The sequence below is a fragment of the Abrus precatorius genome, unplaced genomic scaffold (assembly GCF_003935025.1).
Source record: "Abrus precatorius isolate BTA unplaced genomic scaffold, Abrus_2018 Scaffold2, whole genome shotgun sequence".
NCBI classification, from domain to species: domain Eukaryota; kingdom Viridiplantae; phylum Streptophyta; class Magnoliopsida; order Fabales; family Fabaceae; genus Abrus; species Abrus precatorius.
The window spans coordinates 25,607,379-25,625,051 of NW_020874362.1; the positions used below are offsets into that span (position 1 = coordinate 25,607,379).

At 30.2% G+C, this 17,673-nt stretch overlaps 3 protein-coding genes across 3 annotated transcripts; all 3 read left to right on the top strand.

Annotated features, from left to right (window-relative positions):
* The first annotated feature begins 2,115 nt into the window (after positions 1–2,115).
* Positions 2,116–3,353, top strand: LOC113859694 (transcription factor MYB41-like). Its single transcript, XM_027492402.1, has 3 exons — positions 2,116–2,248; positions 2,390–2,519; positions 2,648–3,353. Exons 1-3 carry the CDS (start codon positions 2,116–2,118, stop codon positions 3,351–3,353), a joined length of 969 nt encoding a protein of 322 aa, XP_027348203.1.
* Positions 3,354–8,991: 5,638 nt separating this feature from the next.
* On the top strand, positions 8,992–10,234 carry LOC113859695 (uncharacterized GPI-anchored protein At4g28100-like). The gene is made up of 2 exons (XM_027492403.1): positions 8,992–9,761; positions 9,911–10,234. Exons 1-2 carry the CDS (start codon positions 9,135–9,137, stop codon positions 10,232–10,234), a joined length of 951 nt encoding a protein of 316 aa, XP_027348204.1. The 5' UTR covers positions 8,992–9,134.
* Positions 10,235–14,666: 4,432 nt separating this feature from the next.
* Positions 14,667–15,779, top strand: LOC113859696. The gene has a single exon (XM_027492404.1). The coding sequence runs from the start codon at positions 14,667–14,669 to the stop codon at positions 15,777–15,779; it is 1,113 nt and encodes a 370-aa protein (XP_027348205.1).
* Positions 15,780–17,673: the final 1,894 nt, after the last annotated feature.

Here is a 17,673-nt window from a genome sequence, read left to right on the forward strand (position 1 = left end):
AGAATCAAGTACAAGAATTTTACCGTCAATTAGAGATGTTAATTAAAGTGGCATTATTTTTTTATCAGCAAAAAAGAAAAATATTATGTGGAATACGTGGATACCCCAATCTTACATCAAAGTGATACCATAAAGATAGGTACATACTTACGATAGGAATCGATCATATGAAGAAAGATAACATATAAACTTTCTACTAGATGCATTTCTCGTGGGGTTAAAAATCTAATCAAGAATTGAGAAATATATCTCTTCTCTCCCCACAAGTCTCAATGCTCTAAATTCTTCAAAAAATTTAATATATTATTTTTTATAGTAATTTTTTTATTAAAAAAATAATGGAAAATTTACCAAAACTAATTCAATAAGTTTTTTTTTTTTTAAAATCCGTAGTTTCTTGATGAAAAATGATACCGTTTCAAAATGACGTCACTGTGCAGCAATTTTTCTTTCTCCTGCAGTTTATAATTTATAGCTTACAAAACAGGATCGTTCGTGATCTCTGAATGATAATATAATAATATATATTTTCTTCGTCAAAAATCGAGAAGGAAAAAAGAACGAACTAAAATAGCATTTTGACTTATAAATCATACAGTGTTAGATGGAGGGTGGATGGATTTTGGCACCTGATTTTCAAAGTCATTTGAATACATGCATGCTATAGCTAGCATATGAAGCAACCTGCAGTCCTATTGCTTGCTGCGGAGGACAATGCAATGGCAGAGTAGGGAATCGCTGACTTCACTTGTGGAAAAGGTAATGACACCTGTCACAGATGCTATTTTATTCGTTTGAAAGGTTCCCTACCATGGAAATTTGGCTCCATATTGATAGACACATCATCCATTCGAATGATAAAGACTAAAAAACCTCAATTTTTAAAATTAACATAATTATAGAAACCAAACACTAGCTAAGTAGTATGTTATGTACCTTATAGAAAACTATATAAATATATTTTTTCTTTTTTAATTACTATTATTATCATAATGATGACGATGATATCACGTCTTTTTCCTTTCTAGATGATAATGATAAACTCGAAATATTTGATACCAAATAGCACTTGAAAATTGTGGAAGGAAATACAAGTAAGCGCTGCATTGGTGCAACAAGACAAGACCAAAAAGGAGTAAGTATGGTTTGTCAAAATGATGGCTTAGAGGAAAAAAAAAGAAAAAAAGACATTTGACAGACAACCTCAGGCACATATCAGAACCAAAGAAGGAATAAGAAAAATGAAAACCCAAAATGAGCAATATGTAATGAAAGTGAAACAGTATATCACATTTTCTCCAAATGTTGTTAAGGGGATTTAACAACCGTACCGTCCCATTATTCCCCATGATGTATACAAACAAGGTCAAACTCAAAAGTTCAAAAATGTTTTCTCAATCTGATCTCTTCACTTGTTTTACAATGAGAAAAGTCAACCCCTTTCATGTCCTTATCAGTTTTAAATTTTACTTATCTTCACCACTAAAAATTAATATAATACGCGTGTTGCTGAATCTCATTATTTTATCTTTTTTACTTTTTATATTTACAATGCACATTTTAAAAATATACTTTAGATATAAAAAAATTAATAACCTCGTCCTTTCCTAATGTCACGTGCCAGTGCAACAAACGTAGATGGTATATGCATGTAATTGTGTAGAGCTACTCACGTACAATACCATAAAATATACTCCTACCTATGCATGTTTCCTCGTTTCATTTCAAGTCTTTATTGAAACAAGCATGCATCAACCATGAGTCAGACAATCAAAATTACTCGATCGTTACATTCTTTGAAAAAAATGAGGCATTATTTTTGTTAATATATATCGACGGATAGTGTAGCTGTAAATTGTTTACGCCATGTACTGTATGTATGTATTGCAGACGTATATACGATCATGTGTACCATCGTTGAGAGGACATGTGGCACATGGCCGGCGCCAAATCCTTTTGACTTGGAACTTCTAACCTTGCTTTTCTCTGCTATAAAAACACTGGTCGTTTCAGCCATTACGACAAGCAACAGATCGATCGAATTGTTCACTTTCGTGGTTTCAGAACCCTCTTCTATCTTTCGTAATAAGACACATTAAGATACCCTTTTGGAAAATGGGAAGAGTTCCTTGCTGCGACAAGAATGGACTCAAGAAGGGTCCATGGACACCAGAAGAGGACCTTAAACTCATCAACTATATTCAGATTCATGGACCAGGCAATTGGCGAACCCTTCCTAAAGTTGCTGGTACCTCTTCTTTCCTTCACTTTACCCTTCCTTAACTCACATTTTCTAACCGAATGCATGGTTCTCTTTTTCTGCCTACAAAGTTATTGTTATAATAGTTTATTTAAAAAATACATATTGATTATGTTACTGTACTTATAGGTCTACAAAGATGTGGCAAGAGTTGTCGCCTTCGATGGACAAATTACCTAAGACCCGATATAAAGAGAGGGAGATTCTCCTTAGAAGAAGAAGATATTATTATTCAATTGCATAGTATCTTGGGAAACAAGTAATAAGTCTATGATGTTTTTCCTTCATTTATATATGATGATTTGTCTAATTAAAAATGCATAAGTATTAGATTGTCTTTATATATGTATATATGCTAATTAATTAATATGGTTTATGGTTTAATAGATGGTCAGCTATTGCAGCAAGGTTGCCAGGAAGAACTGACAATGAAATAAAGAACTATTGGAACACCCACATTAAGAAGAGGTTGCTTCGAATGGGAATTGACCCAGTTACTCACACTCCACGTCTAGACCTGTTTGACATGTCCTCTATCTTAAGGTCAGTGTTGGGGAACCCCTCCCTTTTGAATACGCAAGGTTTATTGGGTGGCCAAGTTTTGATGAACCCGGTGTTGTTAAAGCTGGTTGCCGCTGCCTCTCTTTTATCAATCAAGAACACTGAAGACCCAGATTTGGCTCCACAGAATCATGTACAAAGCCAAGTTGCCCCACCACTAGAGTTTACTCAAACAACCAATGTAGAAGGCTTCTTGGGTAACATGGCAAACTTGAGTTGTTCAAGTTCTTCACCGAATTCAACTCCTTCCTCTCTTGGAGAGAACCTTGTTTTGCAACAAAACAAAGTTGACTTGTTGGGGGACCCAGATTTGGTCCACTTAATGCACAATATTAAGCAAAACATGGGCTATGATGACTCGGTTCTGACTACACCTGTATCAAACCCAAACCAGTTGAATTCGTCATCCACGTATGTGAACAGTGGCATGGAGGAAGAGAGGGACAACTATTATAATGACTTGTTCAAGTTTGACATTCCTGAGGGTTTGGACATTAGTGAATTTTTTTGTTCTGTCCCTCTAACTAATTAATAACATGTTGGTCTATTTATAGTTATCTCAAATGTGGCTTGTGTTGCCTTTTTGGGATACTTGTAAATTCGAGTTTTGTAAATTAAATTAAATTTATTGTTGATACTATAGGACGTTCCTCCGTTGATATTGGTATTTTTGGTTGGAATGTAGAATTTTGTAAGTTTGAACACTGCTCATCAATAAATTTGATTTTTAAAAATTTTGAATGAATAATTTTATATTTTTCATATAAATCATGAAATTATGCAATTTATTATGAGTTTGAGAACTATTAAATTTTTATGTGTTTATTGTGTTAGATTATGATATAGTTTAGATAATTTAGCACTATAAAGTCTAACATAAATGATAAATGGTTAGATCTTTTAATTCAGGTTTGATTCTTAAATGTGTTGTGGAAAAAATTAATTAATAAATTAATTTATTTTAATAATCTGTATGTATTGAAAGAGAATTATGGTGTTTAGGACTGAAGTATTTTTATTAGGCCAATTTGGTTTTTCACTTCTGACACTTATAATTGTGCAATTAAGGTCTTAATTATAAAAAGACAGGATAAAATATAAAATAAAAATATAAGTTATTTTTGTGCTATGAAACACATTACATCATTTTAGTTTATATTAATTTTTCTTCAATTTTTATAATTTATTTTTTTCTTGTGTTTATTATACTAAAATTGCGTATAAATACATTAGTAAAATTTATAAAAAATAATTTCCTAATATCTACACATATATGTATGTATTTATATTGTCAATGTTCAATATATAAAAAATATTGTCTCTTTTTGTTGGGTGGGGTCCAAATCAAAACATATAGGCTTGATTAGGTTTTGTTTGTTTTGGTGGAAAAAGAACGAAAGATGATAGGCCCAACATCGTAAAGGAATAATCTCCATAATACAATTAAAAAAGTTGCATAATTTTGTGATATATGTTAAAAGAAAAACAATTTGTTTAGTCCAAAAAAAAAAAAAAGGTATTCATAAACCTATATTTTATGATTTTTTTTTTACCGACATCTCACAGTGCGAATTCATGTAAACATAAAGGAAGATAAATCATTGTTCCAAAATTGATTTGTAAATATCTTAGAATGCGTAATTGCGATGAACTAAAATCTAATCAAGCATAGTGTTATTAACTGTACGAGGTAAAATAAACTAAAATTCTAAGCGAAAATAAATAATAGATTAATAAACTACATTTAAAGTTCTCTCGAGTCATACTTATTTGTAGAGAGAGAATTTGGTCTGTCATTTTTAAAGCAATTTTAACGTTTTTTCATTTATCGGAAAATTATAGTTAAAATAAAATAAGAGAGATATATAATGAAAAGACACTTCAACATTTATACATTTAGGTCCCTCATGATGACCAACCCATACAAGCTTTGTTTCATGCATTGAAAAGGACATACGCACTAATGTGAACAAGAAAAAAAGCTACTTTAAATTTGAAGTTAAAAATGATACCTTACAAAATAAAGCTAAAACTGATTCAATAATTTTATAATCTTCTTAACTTCAGCCTTCCCCCAAAAGCTACGGTTGTAGATCTCGCACGATTTCATGATAGTCACTAGCCACCATGCATCACTACTGACTGAATCTTCCATAATCACCATGTCACTTGTTCGAGTTCAGTTGAATCCAACAATTCCACATCCAGAGCTACAACATATGAAGCCAACATCATCGTAAGTTGCAAATGATGTTGCCTATTACGGACTCATATTTCGGTTCAAATGGTCTTGTTTTGGAAGCAATATTGGAGAGGGGGAAGAAGAAACCAATGTGTTTTCGGAATAGAGGGATCGAGATAAGGTTCTTTAATTAGTTTTTTGTGGAATAACTGTTTTTAATGATCTTTTTAAGTGTTTCACTCAATATTTTAAAAAAATAAAAACGTTAAATATCACCAATTTTTTATTACTTTGAAATTTATTAATTAGTTTCGTAATGTGAGCTTAAAAACAAATAAGAAAAATTAATAAATAATAAATTTGTATTAAAATTATATATTTAATATTATTAATGCATTAAATTACCCTTAAAAATAATTTAAAATTATTTAGTAATTATGAGCATTTGTTCATGACTAAATAATAAAAGAGAATGTAATAATGGGAAAATATGAACTTGTCACCTATCTCTGCACTCCATCATAGCTGAGGTAATGCAATATTAGACAAGGAATAAGATTTAGGCTCATGCTTAGCAAAAGGATAACTTAAAAATCCATCTTCTAATAAAAATTCTCCGTAAGATAAAAGGTTAGCAAGAAAATTATGCATTTTATCGAGCAAAATGCAAATATATTATGTTGAGGAGGCTAAATATACTTTTACTTTTTTTAATTTCTTTTCAACTTTAATTTATATAATTTAAAAGTTTGGTTTTGAAGTCCTATACTTTTAAAATCACTCGTAATTAGTCCCTACAACATAAGTGTGTTTTAACTTTAATCCCTACACGGAGAACAAATTTCTAATAATTTTCAAATTATAAAATAATTAAATAAATATAGAAATAAATCACAATTAAAATTAAGAAAAATTATAAGGACTTAATTTCTTCTTAAAACTATGAGGAGATTATACAAATTTTCATCTTCATTCTTCTCTTTTTATTTATGTTGGGAATTAACTTTGCGCTCTTGTATTACTAAGTGATTTCCTTTTTATTTTCCCTTTTTCTCTTGCTCCTTGAACTCCTTAATTGATTTTTAAAAAACAAAACGTCACTTGTTACATAATTACTCCTATCCGAAATTGGAAAAGCGAAAAGAGAAATAGGCTGAGATACCTAAAAGTGCTTTGAGCCTATGAATTACATGAATTCATAAAGTTATTATAACTTTGTTTAAAGTTAAAGACGTTAAAGTGGGTACAGGTGGATTTGCACAAACTATTTTAAAAGTGTTCCCCCAAGACATGACTTTGATCCTCGTTGGTTGGTAGCTGATGATTTCAATAATTTAGGAATAGAAACAGCTCTTCTTCAAATCAATGATAATAAGATATCGATCAAAATATAAAAGTTTTGTTCAACTAGTTCAAGTTCAAAGGTATATTTTCTTCATGTGGTCGTGCACATGCAAATAAAGCTTTTCCTCGCACTAGTTGCTATACCCTCGAATTTGATTTTAGTTTAGGATCATAAACAAGACACAATTGGAGGAACGCTTTTGCACGTGCACAAGAGTATGACCAAGAGAAACCAAAAGAAAAATGATATTCATGCATGATTCATTATTCATTACGCTTACGCATCCTTGGCTTTACTGCGCAATTGGGCTCGATCAAAACCCAGCATTTCTATGAATTGGAAGGTGCATCTGGGCCCGGAAACCTCAATTCGTAATTTGCAACACCATGATTGCACCTTTTTACTTCTACTTTTGAGGCTCAATTACCAACAATGGAGCTAACCACCCTCCTTTTAGAACCTAATCCGATATATAATGCATTCTTTTTATTGTCTAATATGCTTATATGGGATATATATGTAAGTAGTATTCAACAAAAGCATCGTCCCTCTTTTTTCCACCGCATGATTTGAATTAAGGGACCCTACCCGAGACGCAAAGGGACCAGATTATTGGAGGAAGTAAAAGTGTTAGAAACTTTTCCCAAAGGTACTACTTTTTAAGGGAACAATTTTCTTTTGGTTGACGCTTTGTGTTTGTCCTTTAAACTAATAATGCTCCTTTCTCTCTCGCCCTTGTTGTCAATCCCAGTTGGGACTCAACTCTAGTTTCTACTCTCTCCTCTCTCCTCACTCCACTCTATGGTGGAACCTACTTGACACACTGTGTGTTACTTTGTCTTTTAGTGTAAACGGAATATTCACAGAAACGGATCCTAGCTGGTTCAGTTATGTGAATAAATACAATGTAATTAAAATTTGTTCCATGGTTAAAAATGGGCACAAAACAAGGCTGATTAGTATAATAGTAACATTAGAAGAAAATAAAAGTATATGAGGCCTGACATTCCCATGTGAAACGGTAGATTTATGTTTGTCCATATTAGCTCTGAGCAATTGCGTATGCTTAAATAATGTTATCTCCAACAATGCACAAAATAAAAATGGCGTTGGTTGAATGTCACGCATGATTCCACCACAAGGAAGAACAGATAAGGCAAAGCTAACTACTGAAGTGCACAATGAGTCAGGCATCATGCACGGTTTGCATGCTCACCTTGGCAAGGCAATTCAGCATAGCACACATGAAGGTTTGGATTATCTCCTATCTCCTATGTAAAATGGATTTGGAACATGACATATGTTGAGTGATTACGATGATGGTTAGTATTTCACTGGTACATAATTATTTATTTATAATTGATTGGTCATGGAAGGAGAAGAGAATGGGAAAACCAAGGTCCAAAAACAGTGCAAGCCCTCCGAAAGCTTTTTCTCCCATCCCTAGCAAAAAACAAAAATATAACGGAAGAAGAAAGGAGAAGGGGAAAAGAAAGATAATAAACTGATAAACGAAAAGGACAGCACAAGCTGCCAAATTCTTGGACAGCCTTTTCTTTTTCATATCAACCTGCTTCGTCCTACTCTTCCTGTGTCCCTAAAACGAATCTCGCTCCATTTCTCACCAGGATTCTGTTGCCCTTTCGTTTATCGGAGTTGCGTCCACATATAAAATTCAGAAACAGTGAAAAAACTGTTCAATTTTATTATTTAAATTATCAAATCAGAATGTTAAATTGATTATCTTAATGCATCAACCTAGAGTCATCTCTGACTGAAATCGCCTTTTTCTCATGTGGATTGTGAATTTAAATTTTAATATCTAAAACAAATATTTAACTATAATAAGTACCCATTACAAATGGTGTTTAACTTTTAAGGATAATAATTACTTTTTTTCATCAAAGGTATTTCTGATTAAATAGGAGATTAACTTGTTTTACGTTTCATAATAAAATTTTAAGAAAATGATAACTAATAGGATATTAGTAAGCAGTATTAATATACTTTAACCTGTTTTTAATACGCTTTACTAGTTCTATTTGTATTTTTTTTATTTTAATTCAATATCCTGACATTAGTTAGCATTTTAGAGTATAGATATATACAGAAAAATACTACATATTATTTTAATATTCTTATAATTAGTTTATTTTTAAAAGTAAAAATACTTATTTTGTAAATTAAATATTTTAAAAATTGTTTAACCTTTTTGGAAAACTGATTAAATATAAAAAAAAGTGTTATTGTGTTAAGAAGATATTTCATTAACATTTTTCATGGGTGTATGTGATTAAAAAATTAAGCATTAATTAACATAGTTACCTATCCACTGTGTGGAAACTTTGCCAAACTTTAGTGTAATAATAATTATAAATTGTCCTTACCGCATTATTTGTCTCTTGAAAGACCACGGATAAGTGACAGAAACCCCACTGGCAGAGAGGGAGAGAGTAAGCACAACAAAATACTAACCTTGTATCCTCACTCTTCATTTTAGCACTTTGCCATCTTTTCTATGCTTTTAACATGCAGTGATAATGTTTTCTTAAACCCTCCAATCAAATCATGGGTCTCACAATCCGAGAGAAAATAAAACCAGCAATTCCACAACCCTCTTCATCTCCTTTCGAATATCTCTTGAATCCCCCTACCTTTCTTTCTACCTATAATTCCCAAGAAACCTAAACCCCTTTCTCAAAAACAAAACTCTTCCTTTTCAACCCCACTTTTTCCACCTTTCCTCTAAATTTTAGTTCAAAACAAGACCCAGAAAAAAAAAAAAAATGCAATCATTCACGTCCCTTCTCGCGTGTCTTACTTTTCTTACGCTACAACTATTCCAATCCCAAGCTGGTTTACTAGCCCAACCAGTCAACGACCCGAACCAGCCACTCGAACCGGGTCAGTACCCATCCTCCAACACCGTGCCCGCATTCCCCGTTCAGACCCAAGCCCAAACCTGCCGCCTCGACCTCTCCAACGAACTCTTCGGCGGCGTCAAGGACGCCTGCGGCAAAGACCTTGACCGGAGCCGCTGCTGCCCCGTCCTCGCCGCGTGGCTCTTCGCCGCCCACGCCCGCACCGCACTCGAAGTTTCCACCGCTCCGGCGCCGACCAGCGCCGACCTTCCGATGATGCCGGACGACTCGCAGAAGTGTGTGAACTCGCTCCAAGACTCGCTCCTGAGTCGGAACATCCGAATCCCTCAACCAAACGCCACGTGTGACGCTATTCTCTGCTTCTGTGGCATCAGACTCCACCAAATAACGTCGTTAACTTGTTCCGCTGCGTTTAACGTCTCGCTCTCTCACCGAAACGCGACTCCAACCGCTGCCGTTCGCAACTTGGAGAACAATTGTCGCAACTCTTCTTACGCTGGTTGCACCAAATGCCTCGGTGCCCTACAAAAGGTTCTACCTCGATTGAAAACGAAAAGTCTTCGTTGCCGTTTTTCTCAAACCAACCATGCTTTTTGTTGACTTACGAAAACGACTTTCTACGAGCATTTACCAATTATTAGATACATTTTTCACTTTTAATATGATTTTACTTTGAATAGGTGAAGGGGTACAAGAACGAGACGAAGGGTAATGGAGGGAGTGATAGGGTTAAGAAGATGTTTAACAGGGACTGTCAACTAATGGGTTTGACGTGGTTGCTGGCGAAGAACAAAACGGCGTACATACCTACCGTTTCGGCGGTGTTGCGTGCCATAATGTACAGTGCTCATCCGCATGAATCCAAGTGTAGTCCTGATCAGGAGAACATGCCACTGGCCGTCGATTCGCTTCAGTTCGAGAGTGGGGATGCGTCATCGTGGCCGTCCAAGTTTTGGATTACGGTTTTGCCCCTAATCATTCTCTTGTTTTTCGGCTTTTGTTGAGTTTTCTTGGGTTGGGTCCTCTTCTTCTCTCTCTGCTGCGTCTTTGGCGTGTTTCTTGCTTGTCCCTGTCACGTGAAGCTGAGGTACTGGACAAAAGCAGCAATCGGGGGTGGTTTCTGACTTTTGAGTTTTTTTCTATTTTTTGCTCTCACTGTAAATTTTGAACCCCATTCACAAGCCTGAATGTACATTGCTACTTGCTAGTGCGGTAGTGCCACCAGCTTACATACAAAGAATGAATGAAGAGGCTATTTTTCTTCCCAATCCTTTATTTCCTTTCAAGAATACAAATACTCTTTAATTTCCTTAATTCCTTCTGCCAAAAATTGGATTATGACTGGTGATATTAACCATTGACATTTTATCTTACACTTGTTAATTTATGTTTAAAAATATGTATAATTGATATTTACAGTTTTTTTGAAATTGAGATTCCTGTTTACATTTTAAATAGATATATTTGTTCTCCAATTTCTTATTTACATTTTGGAGAGTTTACTTTATAAGTGTACTATGTTTTTAAAACTAAATGTTTATCAATCTTTTTTAACATTATGAATAGTTTTAACTGTTAAATGAATAATTTTAATTGTATTTTAAAAGTACTAAATGAAGAATGTATTAACTGATTATAATGTTTTTAAAATAATAAACCTTTTTTTATTAAATAAATACTTTATAAAATATTAGAAAGATTATTAAAAGAATTTATAGGAAGTCGCAGCAGAGCTTAACATTATTGTTTTGCATGAGAAAATTTATTGCCCGATTCTAGTTTGAATTAAAAGTTTTTGTTTGGTAAACAATTTATAATTTTCGTAATGTTATGTATTTATTTTAGTCTTAATCAGAAAAGAGAAAGATTTCCTTCTTTGGTAGACTTTTATTATTTTTAATGCTTGAATTAATCTTAAAATTTTTTAGCTTCACTTGTATGACTCTTGGGCATATGCTTATAAGTATGATTGGGGTATCATATCCTTGAAGGTTGACATTTGACAATATAATCTCTGTCACTGTTATTTAAAAAAAAACAAAACATAATGTGGAATAATGTTTCTAGTTTTAGATACGCTATAATGGTAAAATGATTGATGCAATTTGCTTTAGTCTTAATCTTCAAAACTTTAATGTTGATGCCTAATCATAGTATTAAATCAATATTATAATGGAAACAATTGTATCAACTTGGATGGGGGCAATATTGGACCACCAGAGGTCCTCGAGTCAAGGGTGAGTATGTTGGTCGACTTGGCAAAATAGAAAAAGGTGCAAGTTATCAATTCAGACAGAAAAAACAAAGAAGAAAACACTAGTTTACATATTTCAACCAAGGTACAGTGCTAAATTGGCATCCGAGTTTTCAAATTTACTAAACAAAAATTTAAATGTTACTTACCAAATTCACGGGTTCAAATGTTTAATTGTTGTCCGCAAGTTTAATGGCGAATGTTGTGGTTGAATGTCTGTCATTTTGGGCAGTCCAATGCCAACAAATGATGGCGGTGCTTTTTCGAATAAGTATATATCAATTTAGTTTTTTTAATTTTTCATTAAAATAGAGTTTAACGAATATTTAGGTCATTATAAAATTTATCTCCTTTACATTTCGTGTATGATGATTTTTAAACAAATAAAACAACATATCAATATGTCTTTTTATGTTATTTTTCAGTTTTGTTGATATTTTAAATTTTCATTTTTATTATTAATTATAAAATTAGTTAACAGTTATCCAATTTAACGTTGTTACGTGTATCTAAGCAACTGTTCTATGTCAATATGCTTATACGGGGTTTTGTCTGTGTAAATATCAATAAATTTTTAGTCCTTAAATATAATTTTATTTAGTTAATTTACTATTCTTTTTAAAATGATTAAATATTGAATTCATTGACAATTTAACTCATAATTACCGTTTGTATTTTACACTGCCACAACTTCTTTTTACCTCTTATATTCCTTCATCTTTTTCATCCCTCTTCTCATTTTACTTCTTCTTCTTTTTTATTTTTTTCTTTTTACTTGCAACTGCACTTTCCACATCTACTCACCCTTATACTTACCATAATTTGCCTCATCATCACCGTCTAAGTGTAATATTTTTTTAAAAGTGCTTGTTATGATAAATATATCTTTTCTAAATTTACAATAATGATATATTTAATATTTTAAAAATTAAATTTTTAAACTAAACTTTTAATTCCATTATCTATTGATATAAATTTAATTAATAATAATAATAATTGTTTTCTATAAATAGAATACCCTTCAAGGTACACTAAAAATTACATTCCTTCAATATATACTCAATTTGCATTTCTTTTCTGCTATTGCATCCTTTCCCAATTCTTACATTGCTTTTGATGAATAATATTATAATAACTAAAAATGAATTTTAAAATATATGCTGAAATAAAAAATCTGCTTTTACCAAAAATAAATAAATTCTTCTGCCAAAGAATTCATTGTTAATTAAATCCCAGTTATGCATAGACCAAATGAAAACCCAATTATGCAACAATCTTCTTTATTTGTCTCATGGTCTAATTACTATTTTATAAAAACGAGCAACACGAGTCCAAAAGAAAGGAACAAAACAATATAATTATAAATAATGCATATTAATTTTAATTATTTACTCATCATCTTTCTTAATTTTAATTGTCCTATCTCATTAATATATTTTAAAATTTAACAAATTTTATTTTAAAATAAAATATTTGTATTCTTTACAAAATACTAACTAGTTAACATTCAATTACAATAATCCAAAGAAATAAAAGTGTGCAAAAACAATATAATGAAATTTATTTAATAATATTTTTATATGAGGTAATCAATAATAATAATAATAATAATAATAATAATAATAATAATAATAATAATGGTTTTCATCCTTGAATAATAATCTACACATTATACTACTTTAGCTAGATTATCGCATGCATTCTTTTTTTTCAATCCTACTATTCCTTGAGCGTCTGTTTTATATATTTTTTAATTTTATTCATAAAAAAATAATTTATTTATTTATTAAAATTAATAAAAAAGTATCTATATATATTATAAATTTATAGTGTATTCTAAGAATACACATACTAATAAATAATCGTATTAATGACTCAATATTAAATGAATAAATATATTAACTTGTATAAATAATTGGTGATTGTTTTATTAATATAAATATTACAATACATAAGGATATAAAAAAATTAATATATATATATATATGTTTTAATATTTAAAATTAAAAATATATTGACAATAGTATTTATAAATAATGGTAGTTGTCTTTTTATTTTTAAAAACTCACTACATTGTATCATATTAAATGTGATATTAAATAATAAAATTTTTATATACTTTAATATTTTTTTAAAATCATTTAAGAAAGAAATTTTAAAAATAAAATAAAAATATCAATGCTGATATTATTAAAATTTTAAATATTTTATATCATTACTATAACTTGATCCTTTATAGTTAAAAACTAATATTAAGTGATGTTTTAATATTTTAGTACATTAATCATTTTATTCAAGTTCTACATAAATAAGTGATATATAATATTTTTATAAAAATAATGAATAAATATTTTTTAAGTTTTGTTATTTTATTTTTTAGCAAATAAAAAATAATTAATAAAAACTAGTTTAATAAAAATATTCTATTTATTAAGATATTTATCATTCTCGTTAATTTTTGTAAAAAAATTTAAAATAATGGAAATAATAGATAATATTATAATAAATATTTTGTGATATCATATAATAAGAAAAATTAACTATTATCATACTTCGATAAAATTTTGTTTTAAAATAAAAAATTTAGTTAGGCACACTAGAACTTATAAAATTTACGTAATAATCAATTAAAATTTTAAAAAATCTAGATAGATACAAATTATTTATCTACTAAATTAAATCTGATCATGATGTATTTGAAATTTAAATCAGCAATAATGATGATAATATATTTGAAATTTAAATTAATAATAGATAGATACCGGTTGGAATTTAGAAAAAAAAGTTGTTTAAAAAGATATGGAAAAAAAAAATCTATCTAAATAGATACTAATTATCTACTGAATCAAATCTGGTAATGATATATATGAAATTTAAATCAATAACGGATACCGGTTGAAAATTTTAGAAAAGGAAAAAGTTTTTAAAAATATGTGAAAAAAAGAAAACATGATTTTCAAAAGTCATGTCTCGTAGTCTAAAAGAAGAAAGGAATATCATATAGCATATTAACTTTGATAGATTTTAATCGTCCAACTTTTATCACGGTCTAAAAAATCTGTTTCTTGATCAAGTTACTGTTTATTTGTTTTCTTTTCTTTTCTTTATTTTTGTCTATTTAAGCACCATCAAATTCAACCCTTCTTCTCAGTTTAATCACCAGAACACATCACATCACTTCAATGGCTAACCTCTCCGTTCCCTACGCCATTCTTCCTAGAATTGAAAACACACATGTTGTTGAGATTGACTACGACGACGATGAGGACACAAACACCCTTCATCGTTACATCCTCGGCGTGCAAGAAAACAAGCTCTATGAGTGGAAGAACATGTTCATGGGTCATCTTGGTGCATGGTGTGTTGGCTCTTCTAAGGATTTTCTCATGCTCTTAGACTCAAACGGTTCTCCTTTTCTCGTGAATCCCTCTTCCACTAAGTCCATTCGCTTGCCAAATTTTCCTACTAAATTCATGTACGTTTCATATTCCTACTTTGTCCAATTCTTACGTAAAACCTTTGTGTCCAAAGGTGTGGTTATGCGTTCTCCCTCTCCTTCACAGTATACGCTTGCAATAATGTATAGTTATCCATGTAAGCTTGCCTTTTGCAAGAATGGAACGTGGGTTCAACTCCATGATGCTAAGCATACTTATTGTGACATTGTGTTCCACAACAACATTCTTTATGCTTTGGGTGAAAATTGCTCTCTTGAAGCGTGGGAATTTGGTGATCAAGAAAACCCTAGAAAGATCTTTGATGCTGAACTTAAAGTGGAGATAGATGCGGCAGAAAATGTGAAATTTCCAGAAAATTTGTTTTCTACCCGATATTACTTGGTGATATCAGAGGGAGAGTTTTTGTTGGTGGAAAGGTTTATTGGCAATAATGTCAATGCTGATGGTGTAGCAGTGTGTGAAGGAGACTTTGATGATGGTGAAATTCGTCCTTATAGAACATTGCATTTTGGTGTGTACAAACTTGACTTTAGAAAGCTAAGGTGGGGAAAGAAGAAGTCTTTGCACGATCAAGTGCTTTTTCTTGGAACTAATGAGTCTACATCAGTGCCTGCCAAAGCCATTTCAGGATGTGAAGCAAACTCAATTTATTTCACTGATGATAGGTTGGAAGAGATGGGTTTGGATTATTCATATGGTGGTCATGATTGGGGTGTTTTCATTCTTCATGATGGAAGTGTCAAGCTCTTAACTCCATTTACAGATAAGTTGGATCCACCACCTATTTGGGTTGTTCCGACCTCAGAAGGTTTAAGTAACTTGCCTCTATCCAGTTGATAGATATTATCACCTTCTTTTGAATCATTGTTCCATCTTGATTGTCAGATTGGTCGTTTATGTAATTACATGATATATGATTATAGTTTCTTTACCATATATTGATACGCAAATAAGATTGAGTCGTAAATTTTTAATGTTAAATAGGAATCTTTCTATTATATTTTGATATGGATTGACATTTTTTTGAATCAGTAGTTCTATTAAACATTAAATTTTAAGTTTCTCGACTTCTAAATGTATGGAAATGTAGGTTGACTTCTGACAATTGTAAACACGTTTTTCGAACATACGAATAACCGAGATGATGTCTTTTATGTTGTAAGATGAATTATTTTTTAACATACGATGAACAGTGGATATGGTGTCTTTTGTGTTTTAAGATGAATTATTGAAACTTGTATAAAAATAATAATAATAAAGACCAGTGAGTAAGAATATAAATAATTGTGCAGTCAAATATAAAGTAAAGTGTTTTAGCAAGTCAATCAACAAAACCTAGAGTGAGATAATCAACAGTGTTGCATGTTTGGGGAAGCAATTTTCAGTACCGATCATTCTCGTCCAAATTATATGAAAGTGAGGAGTTGGTTGTGGTTTAATTTAAAATTTATTAAATCCATTAATTAAAATTTCCTATTTTCTTTATTTAAAGTGTTTATAAAATAAGTTTATACAAGTTTATTTTGGATCTATTAAACTCAAAATTTTAATAGGTACTTATTTAAGTTCAATTATGATTTGATTGAAATCTGATAAAAAAAAAGTATAACTAAACTATAAAATTTTAAAAATAAAAAATTAAACTTAAGGTGTATTTTGAAATATTAATTTTAAACAAATAATATTAACATAACATTATATTATACAAAATATTGTTTTCTTAATCATTATTAAAAATTATTTTTTTAAAAAATTATAAAATACATTACTAAATACCTAAATCAAGATGAGAATTAGTGAAATAAAATAAATAATAAATAATATTTGCTAAAATACTCAAATTTAAAAAGATCTTTTATATTCTCTTGAAATTGATGATTGTCTTTGAATGGTGTCTCTTGTAATTGTCTTTTCGTGTAGCATACCATCTTTCTCACTTGAAATTATTTCTACCTTTCACGAATTAGTATTACTAACTAAATGGATCAATTTAATTGTTTTTTTTCTCCAAAAGTTACTTATATTTATAGACTTCAAAAATAGTTTTATTTCTTGATACAAACAAAAATAAATTCTTGTATGTTATCTTTTAAAATATTATTCTTAAATATATGTTAAAAATTTCAATATCAACTCTTCTTCTTGTCAAGAAGTATACAAAGAAAGGCTGAAACGGGCCTAAAGAAAAATGAGCTACATGCTTATGCGCCCTAGTATTTCTGTTGTTAGCTATAAAACCTTATTTTGTTCTTAAAATAGGATAAAATTAAGGTATAACTTTTTAAGTATTTTTCTGTTATTTTTAAATAAAAATAAAATTTCAATTTGATAACTTTTTATTAAAAAATTAATTTTATTTAAGAATAAGCTTAAAAAATATCTAAAAATTGTACTTAAATTTTGCTATTAGTCTTAGAAAAAATAATTTATAAGATAAAAAAGTTATTTAGTTGAGTTTGTTGAAATAATAAAATTTCACTCATTATTTCAATGAAATTCACAATCAACGAATTTAAATTTTAAATCTAATAATTATGAGTCAATATAATCTTTGATGTCAATAATTAAATTAACTAAAATGCAAAGTTAAGGAGAAAATTTAATGAGTAAATTTACTGTTCCTGATAAGTAAATTGACCAAAGTTGGACAGCACTATAAGAAGAATGAAAAACTAAAATTGACTAAAGCGTTTTCAAATATTTATAAGTCAGAAAAAGAACACAAGATATA

Excerpts from the sequence above, each read along its gene's own strand:
- LOC113859694 (XM_027492402.1), top strand. The coding sequence starts at position 2,116 with ATGGGAAGAGTTCCTTGCTGCGACAAGAATGGACTCAAGAAGGGTCCA. Across the intron at positions 2,249-2,389 it reads AACCCTTCCTAAAGTTGCTG|GTCTACAAAGATGTGGCAAG; the intron begins GTACCTCTTCTT and ends CTGTACTTATAG. Across the intron at positions 2,520-2,647 it reads CATAGTATCTTGGGAAACAA|ATGGTCAGCTATTGCAGCAA; the intron begins GTAATAAGTCTA and ends ATGGTTTAATAG.
- LOC113859695 (XM_027492403.1), top strand. The coding sequence starts at position 9,135 with ATGCAATCATTCACGTCCCTTCTCGCGTGTCTTACTTTTCTTACGCTA. Across the intron at positions 9,762-9,910 it reads GCCTCGGTGCCCTACAAAAG|GTGAAGGGGTACAAGAACGA; the intron begins GTTCTACCTCGA and ends TACTTTGAATAG.
- LOC113859696 (XM_027492404.1), top strand. The coding sequence starts at position 14,667 with ATGGCTAACCTCTCCGTTCCCTACGCCATTCTTCCTAGAATTGAAAAC.